The sequence below is a fragment of the Anopheles gambiae genome, chromosome 2, assembly GCF_943734735.2.
Source record: "Anopheles gambiae chromosome 2, idAnoGambNW_F1_1, whole genome shotgun sequence".
NCBI classification, from domain to species: Eukaryota; Metazoa; Arthropoda; class Insecta; order Diptera; family Culicidae; genus Anopheles; species Anopheles gambiae.
Genome location: NC_064601.1, coordinates 114,124,817 through 114,134,553, shown reverse-complemented (window position 1 = coordinate 114,134,553; position 9,737 = coordinate 114,124,817). Strand labels below are relative to the sequence as shown.

The 9,737-nt window shown below is 46.2% G+C and overlaps 2 protein-coding genes across 4 annotated transcripts; one reads left to right on the top strand and one right to left on the bottom strand.

The window, feature by feature from the left end:
* Positions 1-213: 213 nt before the first annotated feature.
* Positions 214-8,272, top strand: LOC1269848 (RNA-binding protein 1). Of its 3 annotated transcripts, none has more exons than XM_001687905.2 (4): positions 214-577; positions 913-1,214; positions 1,288-1,377; positions 6,735-8,272. In XM_001687905.2, the coding sequence occupies exons 2-4, from the start codon at positions 1,006-1,008 to the stop codon at positions 6,808-6,810; spliced, it is 375 nt and encodes a 124-aa protein (XP_001687957.1). In that variant the 5' UTR covers positions 214-577; positions 913-1,005; the 3' UTR covers positions 6,811-8,272. The 3 variants fall into 3 exon arrangements, with proteins under 3 accessions (XP_001687957.1, XP_308500.3, XP_061501486.1); XM_308500.5 differs by having other exon boundaries at positions 333-577; positions 6,711-8,272; XM_061645502.1 differs by lacking the exon at positions 6,735-8,272 and adding an exon at positions 2,138-4,433 and having other exon boundaries at positions 420-577.
* An 11-nt stretch (positions 8,273-8,283) lies between these two features.
* On the bottom strand, positions 8,284-9,618 carry LOC1269849 (anaphase-promoting complex subunit 15). Its single transcript, XM_061645512.1, has 3 exons — positions 9,082-9,618; positions 8,914-9,010; positions 8,284-8,848 (listed from the first exon to the last, which is right to left on the bottom strand). The coding sequence occupies exons 1-3, from the start codon at positions 9,199-9,201 to the stop codon at positions 8,703-8,705; spliced, it is 363 nt and encodes a 120-aa protein (XP_061501496.1). The 5' UTR covers positions 9,202-9,618; the 3' UTR covers positions 8,284-8,702.
* Positions 9,619-9,737: the final 119 nt, after the last annotated feature.

Genomic DNA, 9,737 nt, shown 5'->3' with positions numbered 1-9,737 from the left:
TTCCACTGATATGTAACAATTATAGACTAAACATGTTTTGTCTTTTGCTTATTTTTTGAGAAAAATGATTATCCGCACTTTGGTACACGATAATCAACGGTCTTTTTTCCTATATGAACCTTGTTTCAGTTTTAAACCCAAAACTTCAACCACCGTCTTTTGACAGTCCAGAAAGGGAAGGTTTGTTCACCATACAATGAGGCGGACACGCTTGACAGTTGTTGACCTGCATGTTTTCTATGTAGTCGTTTACATTATATTTACCCAAAAACAATTGTGTTAAATAAACCCAAAGCTACTTTCAATGTTAAAACAAAGTATTGAAGCACAAGAAAGTTATTCAAAACTGGTTTTATTGACATCTTTTCGAAGGTACAAAATCGTTCGACGATTCCGCTGTCAAAATGACACTCCACGATCCAACCTTCCCAACCACGCACACCATATTTTCTCTTCGGCCTTCCTGCGTGTGATAGTGCGTCGTGCTGTGCATTTTCCTACAAAAAAGTTATTAAAAACTCACCATTTTGCTACAAATTTTCCATATTTTGGAAGCTCACGTCACGCACTACATAAGGTTGGTATTGTTTGCACCGGTGCGATGTTTTTCAGCGAGAAAAAGGCGAACGAAAATAGGCTGCTGACGACGCAATGCCTCGACTAAGATGAGCACACGGCGGCCATCTTGCGAAGGGTGCAAAAGCGAAGAAAAAAAAAACGGTGCAAGCGAAAATTTGATCCCTGGCCCCGTTCAGAGGGGGACGAAAATGAATATTTCGGCTGCTGAAAGGAAAATGCAATGAGTGGACAATTGCACCTAAAATGTCGTTGTCTAATAACTTCAACGTATTCCGCTATGCGTGGATTGAGCTCATGCTAATGCGCTTCTCTCTTTGGCCTTCCTTGCGACAGGTGAACGCATCTCCCACCAACACCACACCCTCCCCAAAACCCACTTTTCGCGGCTAGCTGTTGTATAATATAAAATCCGTCACGCTGGATAAGATGGCGCGTTACCGTGAGTGGGACCTGCAGTGCAAGGTTTACGTGGGCAATTTGGGCTCGTCGGCGTCGAAGCACGAGATCGAAAGTGCGTTCGGCAAGTATGGCCCGCTGCGGAACGTCTGGGTGGCTCGCAATCCTCCCGGTTTCGCCTTCGTAGAGTTCGAGGATAAGCGTGATGCGGAGGACGCAGTTCGCTCGCTGGATGGAACGTAAGTGTGTTCGCTTTGGCATGTAGAAGATCTCTGGCTCATTTTCAAATGTTTCTCGCCCCCCACCTTGTAGACGATGCTGCGGAACGCGTATCCGGGTGGAGATGTCTTCTGGCCGCTCGCGACGCGACGAACGCACCCGCCGACCCCGCCGCTCGTACAGGTGAGTCAATATTTCGGGGACAGTGTGTTGTGTTGTTTTAGACGTACTGCGTTAGTTCTGATATTTATATGCCATAATATCATAGCGAATTTAGAGTATTTACCCACCAAAAAACCAAACGCTAAAAGAAGCCAAATATCTAGAGTTAAATAATGGCCCTCGTTGCGAAACATGCACCCGGTATCTTTGTGTGTGCGTGTGTGTTTTCGTTTCGGAACCGTTGTAGAACATTTACCCGCTCGATATGTATAATCATGTTTCGGATTTCTATGAAGCCGCCTCTCGTGTTGTTGATTGTGTTTTTGTTTTGCGTGTGTGTTTGAGCGTGTGGAAACCAAAGAAGCATAAACATGAGGTTTAAACTAAAGCTATTAAAAGAAGGGTGGCTTGAAGAAGGAAGTTCTCTTATCTCCTCTTAAAAATACAAATCAACCCCTCCCCCCATACCAAGTAGAGACAGAGCATGTAATAATACGGTTTGGAGTATTTGTTTGGCAGGATGAGATTATTAACACTGATAAAATCAAACAAACGCATTACAAGGAGCGAAAATGATAGCGGGTTTGTTGGATTGATAACACATTCACTAGTAACGGTTATACCCGAAGAAGAAGCAAAAAAAAAACACAATACCTTAAGCGTGACAGAGCGCGTGCTCGTGTCTGAAAAACCCCCTTTTCCCTTTCGAAAAAAGAAACAAATTGTATGTGTATAGTAGAAGAAAACAATCTAACCAATGGTTGATCAAACAATATTTCAGGGCAAACTCTTCTATGATACTACTACTACTACTACTACTCCACGACAGCGTCTTCCGCCACAGAACATCATCTTGTCCAAATTTTGCTAGTAGCGCTACTAGTGTTAAGTCTACTACCGCAACCACCACCACCACCACCACCACCATCAATTCCACCAATTTTACCACCACCATCACAACCACCAAAAATACAACCACCACCACCACCACCACCACTACTACTACTTCTACTACTACTTCCACCACCAACAATACTTCTACTGCGAGCAAGAGCCCCGGCCGGTGCGGCTCAATCTCTTCTAGACCCGATAATTCGTTTTCCGGGGACCAACACCACCACCACCACCATTACTACTGCTACTACTTCTACCATTACTACTACTGCTACCACTCCTGCTGCTACTGCGTGCATGCGCACGTGCTTCTTCCTGTACTTCCGCAAGCGCCCGTCGCCGCAACACCACTACTGGCAGCAGTGGCAGCAGCAGCAACAGCAGAAGCAGCAGCAGCAGCAACAACAGCGGCAGCGACAGCACTGCGCTTCCTCTTGCAGCGGGCTTCAGCAACGGCAGCGGCCCTCCAATCCGACGGCCTACAGTTCTGCAGTTTGCTTCCCCTTCTACTGCTACTACTACTACCACTGCTACTACCACCACCACAACAACAACAACTACTACTACTACTACTGCTACTAGTTCATCATCTTCCTCCACATCCTCTCCATCATCGGCTGGACAGTAGCGACGGTCGCCTGAGCAGCACCACCACGCACAGCCCCGTTCTTCTTCGCCGCGACACGTGCCGCCTTCATCCAGTGCCCACGCCTCGTCCCCCGTGGTGAACACAGGCCCCACTCTGGTATCGTCAACCCTTGACGAGCAGAAGGCATCATCGAACAAACACTCTTTGTCACCTTGGCCGACCAGTTGGTGTCTTGATTTTCCCCCCACCGACTGCTGCCCCGTGCCCAAAACTGTGAACGTTGAGTATGATGCGCCTCTAACTGGCTGCTTGCAGAAGAACGGATCAGCAGATCACACACTCAGGTCTCCCGTTCCGACACACCTCCAAATACCTTCTTCTCCGCCGTTTGATGCGGTTCTTGGGAGGGGGAACAGTGCGCTCAACGTAATATGGAGGTCCTCGATCTTCAGCGCCATCTCACACACATTGACACACAGACACGCACAGTATGATGGGCCGCTTGCTCGAATCGCGCGTCTATCCTCTCGTTCTCCCTGCATCCTGCGACTCTTCTGGTAAGCCGATGGTCACCGGAGCAGGAGTGGATGAAGCCAACGCGAAGTCATCGCAACAAACCGCCAACCAGCCAGCCAAACCACCCCGCCGATGGCTTCCGCTCATCCCCTCCCGCTCCGGCCAAGCTTGGCGCGAGTCTCCGGATTCTTTCTCTGTTTTTTTTTTCTTTTCTTTTTTCTGTATCTCTTTCCCAGTGAGATCGCTTCAGTTCGCGTTTGTGCTTCGGCCATCACGCTGTTTTTCGGCGCAGCTTGTATTGCTGTGCGCACTGCCAAAGAACCAACCTGCCGTCGCTCTGCCCCCCTCTTAGGGGTGGGGCGCCCATCAACCCACGCGAACACACACACAACTTGCCATCATCTCATCCTTGAGCTTCGGCTGCGCGCTACTATGCTACGGGGTGTGGGGAGCTTTACTGCGCCGATCCTTTTGCACCGCCGCCTGCCAACTTTATCATCACCACCGACCATACTCCACCGATCCTCTTCTCTACTAGACTTCTATTTACTACCTACTACTACTGTCAACACTTCTTTGCTACTACTACTACCACCACTACTGCTACTTGTCCTGCACCATCATCGTCATCAAATGGGCGACGTCCTTTTGCAAAACGGGTTAAAGCTGCAAAGAACACGTTCTCGACGATGTTGTTCGTCGTGGTTTCTGCCGTGCTGCTCAACCTCTTCACGCCGTAAAGGCTGCTTTCTTCTACTGCTAGCTCACCATAATTGCTACGGTGCTGTGCTGCCTATTTTGGTGTATTTTATGAACCATCATACCACCACCACCAACAACAACACCACCGGGATGGACTTTATTCTCCCTCGGGCTCCTCTTTTTGCGACCATCCAACCACTTCTTGGCATGATACGGCTTTGCGCATCGCTCGGTGAGCTTCGTCGTCGTGCATCACATCACCGTTTTGTGTGCAGTTAATTCCCCAACGGCGAGCAGCAACAGCAGCGATAGCAAACAGGCCCTTTATTAATAGTTCCCACTCCGCTAGTTGTAACGCTATTGAACCATCGCAACTGTAAGTGAACTGAAACCATTATTCCTTTAAAAAAAACCCCAGAATTCATTACTGTGTGATGTGCGTAAATAATGTATCTTTAGATCTTAGGCGGGAGAACCCATCGCTACTGTGGTTTGTCCACTACTCTCGTTCAAGCTCTTCCTTCCCTTCGACACAACGTCACCACCCAACCAACCAACCAACCTACCAACCAGTCAACACACGACCCAATCAAGCATCACTCTCTATTTGCCTCTTTCACCATCTGCCACGTTGACTCTGCTACTATTATTACTACAACGACAACATAACATCATCTTCATCCATCTTCATTCGACTGGCTGCGCTCTCTACCGACTTGACCGACTTGAACAAATGGACATCCCTATGGGAAAGGATCTTCTCTTACTCGCCGTGGCTCCACAAATCTCTCTATAAAAATCAACAAACAACAATCGTGCGATCCGCGTTGCAACACACAAAGAAACAACACGTGGCCAACACACCTTCGGTAAAATCATCCACCACCACCACCACCAACCCTCTCCCCGTACGCTGCTCGTGTGTGGCATCTTTACACTGTCTTCAGCCCACCACCACCGTGAACTCCTCGCCTATTCTTCCTCAACGGTGGCTGTACGCAGCACACGTGCGCAACAGAGAGAATCCAAACGCAACTGAGAAGATCACGCCCAAGAATAGTTCTTAAAATTGGATCGAAAATCAAAAATCAAAGCTTCTTCCTCTTCACCACCACCACCACCACCACTACAACTACTACTACAACACCACCAACCACCACCAAAAAACCACATCCACCACCACCACCATCTTAAAATGCTCCACAACGTGTGCGTGTGTGTTTGCGCTCGATCGCTCGCTCGCTTTCTCTTCTCATCTCTTCTTCCGTTTCCGGAAAAGGTAGGATGTGTATGTATGATTTTTTTGTTTTTTCCTTTACGCTTTTTCTCCTAATTTTCTTTTTTGTATCCCGCAAAACGAAACGTTTTCTTTTTCGATTTACAGCAAAAAGGGGATAAACCACATTTTATTTCATTTTAGTTTTCACCACCAGTTGGCTTTTTGTACGTTTTTTTTGTTTTGTTTTGTTTTTTCCTGTTCTAAAGTAAACCCTGTTTGTGTTTTAGCCGTTTAGTGGTACCGTTTCCTTCATCGTTACTTTTTTTTGCAGAAAAATACACATCAATGGTGTGTGTGTGATCGTGCCTTCGTTTCTCACTCTTTCTCCCTCAATTAACTGTCTTTTCTTTATGTTGTAGCTATGTGCAGTAGAATCTTTTCAATTCGTTTGTAAAACATTTGCAGACCTATCAGCTGGCTACAATTAAGACTACTTCTCAACCAAATCCCCAAGCATCTTCATTTATACATCGCAACGGCTCTCTTGTTAATGGCTTTTATATAAAAAAAAGTACGATCGCATCCTTATCGTAGAAAGGAGCCAAAACAGTACAACACTATTCCAGTGTGATGTGAATTTTAAGACAAGCTGCAAACATATGCTCTCTTCCATTCACACGCATTTCCACGTTCGTTAAACCATAGTGCTTCACTCTACACTGAATGATCTCATCTCTGAACACGAAGGAGAGATATTCCACCATAATTGCTACCGCGTGCAACCAGCAGGAATAAACTCAGTAGTGTTGTTATTAGTGCGTCTCCCCGCAGTACATGTGCTCTTAGTGGGTTGTAGTGGGTTGTTGGCGTGCGCATGGTGGAGTGGTTCTTTACTAGCAGGACAGTATTTCCCCGAAGCGAAACAGAACAGTTGCCGGAAGTATATAGTATGCTCTCAACACCAACCGTCGTCCGTCCACCGTCTCAGGCATCGATGTAGTGTTGCTGCGTGTTGTTATTAGTGCGTTCTATGTAGTGACGGTTTTTGTTGATTTAATTCTATTCCGTTGTCTAATCCTAGTGTCGATAGTTTGATAGTGCAAGTTTAGCCAATCTTACATGAAAAAAAGACGATAAAGAATGTGCGCTTCTACTTCATATACCAAACACACGTATTGAATATATTTATTAACAGCTTGTTATCGAAATTTCGCATAAAACTAGTTGGAACCAGCCAATAATTCGCGTCTCTCTGTTTCTCGAAACATCAACTGTCCGTTATCCCCCCCCACCCCCTCACACCACCACCACCAAACAAACGAAACTCTCACATCTCTCTGCAACAAAACCGTTCCGCATCCCGCCACCGTCACACAAACATACACACACGCACACCGTCCCTTCCGGCTTCATTTTCCTCTTCTTTCTATTCAGATCTCGATCACCACGTCGTTCCAGATCCCGCAGCCGCAGCATGAGCCGTGAGCGCGATCGCGACCGTCGCAGCCGCAGTGGATCTCGCGACCGGCGCTAAACACGGGAAGGAGAGAGAGAGACGCTTCTTTTTGGGGTATGTGAGACACGCAAACGATGAGATCAGCACCCAGGACAGGAAATAACCAACAAGATGATGGAGCAAGAAACGTGTGTGTGTGTGTATGTGTAAAATGCAAAATGCAAACGAAAGTGGTGTTTTTGAATAGGATTAAAACACACATACACACCCTCAACCCAACGAGAGAGCCCTCAACGACCGCGTGCAGAACTGCCCCCCAGCCACCCCCTACACCACCACCATCATCCCAGAACCAAACAACCCCCAAACAAGAAATGGACTACAAAAACACATGTGGCTGCACGCGTGAGTGTTCTCTTGTTTTCATTACTTTTATTAAGTAATCTGTATTAGCTGGTAAGCAGACTATAAGAATTTTACAATAGACTACCCGCGGAAACTTGCTGAGGAAAATTTGAACTATGAATAGTTTTACACATACAAAAACGTATATCGACATCGATCGAACAGGGGAGAGAAGGACATACAAACAATTGCATTGCAAAATGAAAGAGAGAGCAAATACCTTCTTGATGAAGGTAAGAGAAGAGTATTCTACAACACAAAAACACGCAGTAGGACGCGCGGATCAAAGAAGGCCAAGGGGGCCTACCTTTCAACGACACAGCAAAGTTGTGAGTGGCGACAGTGCATACGAGTGAACCACAAAAAGTATTTGATAAAATTTCACCCCTCCCCGTTTTACCACACTCCCGTGGGTGTGTGTGTGTGTGCGCGAGTGATACGTTAAATCTCGAAACGTTCTTGTATATTTTCTCCAACGTAATCAACTTCCTTTTGCTTTGCTGCAATAGTCAAGCGACAAAAGCTAGCTATCGTCAATCGTGGACGTATATTTGTTTACTCCATATTTCACACACATACACATTTTGAACGTCCTGGCTCCCTCTCCTATACACTTGCCGTTTCCTCTCAAATCCTTTAAGTGTAGAGTAAGACATCAAAGCAGGCTAGAGAATGATGGTGGCGCGCACGTGCGTCTTCTTTGCCCGCACGTGCTCTGCGCCATCATCGTAGTAACTTTCGGTTTGAGTATTTTCTCTCCCCCTTTCACACAAATATTGTTTTATTCGCGGTGCAGCAATAGTGCGCAACCCTGCAGCGCACAGCTTTCCGCCCTCCTAGGGGATGTTGGCCCAGCCGCGCGCGCGCGCAGGGATTGCGGCATTGGATTGTTGTAGCGCGTGTGTGTCTGTCTCTCGGTTTTGTATTATAAAGAAGGTGACTCTCACTCTCCCATATCTATAGGTAAGCTTCTTTGGGGCGCTTTTCTTTGCCAAAACGCGTGCGTGTATTATGCTGCTACGTGTAGCATCTTCTTTCTGTTTTCCTCCTTAAAGTAATACATACTTAGTGAATAGAATCTTAAAGTATATAACGAATAATAAATGAAGCAGTCGACGACGGTGCGCGAAGTACACAGGGAAGGTGTTGGATGTTTAATATGGTTTGCTTTTAATATCACAATATTTATTCGACGCTGTTCGGAACGCCTGTACAAAACGTCCTCGGAATGGGGAGGCAGTGCAAGAAGAGAGCGTCAGTTCTCTCTTGCAGTATGAAGCATGATGACGGCATGCATCCGAATAAGTCGCAAAGCTACATGAACCGAATTAATGTTCAACCAAGATGAAGCATCTCATTAGCTGCCAGCAACAATGAAGTGGAACGATGCAGATACACTCTCCACTCTCGCAGACGACGCATTTTGAATTGAACTGGCCGTATGATCTATTTTAAAGTAAGTTTTTACATTGTACCAGTACCGATAACTTAACCCAACTCAGGCTTAATATAATGATACGCAGCAGAGGAAGTGGCCAGGACATTGTAAATCGTGCGACTCCTTTCTACAGCGTGTCTGCGTGCGTGTCATCCCCCATGTATCCACCGGTAACGACGGTAATTTCATCCGGCAGGTTCCGCGTATTGTTCATATCATCCATGTCGTCATCGTCGTCGTCCGAATTGTCCGAATCATCGCTTTCGTCGTTCGCTGCGACAGGTAAATGAAACTTCATTAAATCACAATCCACAATCCCTTATCCATCACGCACTTACCATCCTCATCCTCCGTGTCCATGTTTTCCATGTGCTGCTCGTTGGAACTTTTGCCAATTGGCGTCAGTTCCTGTCCGATTAAGGTGATTCGGTTTAGCTGGAAAGATGCATCCCAGTATTATTGCGCTCGTGCTTGGTGGTATTGCTTGCTTTCTAATCCTCACTTACCCATTCCGTGTGTTCCGTTTCCAGGTTATTCACTTCGGCATCATCGTCGTACGACTCATCAACGGAAAACCAAAAGTTGTACGCCGCAGACGGTTGCAGCGAAGGGTAGAACGGTATCATTGTGGAAGTATCAAACCTTTATCGACAGTCGTACACTGAACCCTTTTGTCGTGTGTTTGTTTCGCTGTTTGCCGCTCTCGGTAAGTGTTGTAATCGGTAAATACGCTTGTATTGTGCAAATATATTCGGATCAGCATGAAAATGCCGACCAAGCGGTGGGAAGCTTTGTTTCACGCCAGCCAAGTTTGTTTACGTTTCTGATGGTGACATTTGACAGCCGATTGTTTTGGGTGAATCAGTCACCTAGAATGGTTGAAATATTTCTAATTTATTCGTGCAGTACCTTACAAGGATGTTGATTTGAATTCAAATAATGATTAACACCAACAAAATTAGCATGACATGTAAATACGGAATTTTATAATGTTTTTGGAACAAACTGTCCGCAGCGCGTCCATCATGCGATTTGACAGCTTCGACCAAGGTTAGTAAGACGCTAATCAAAGGTGTGACGTATGCACAGGGCTGAATCGTAACCCTGAATCCGTTGCAATGAGCTCTCCCATGCTGAAAGATTCAAAAATCAAACACAGAAA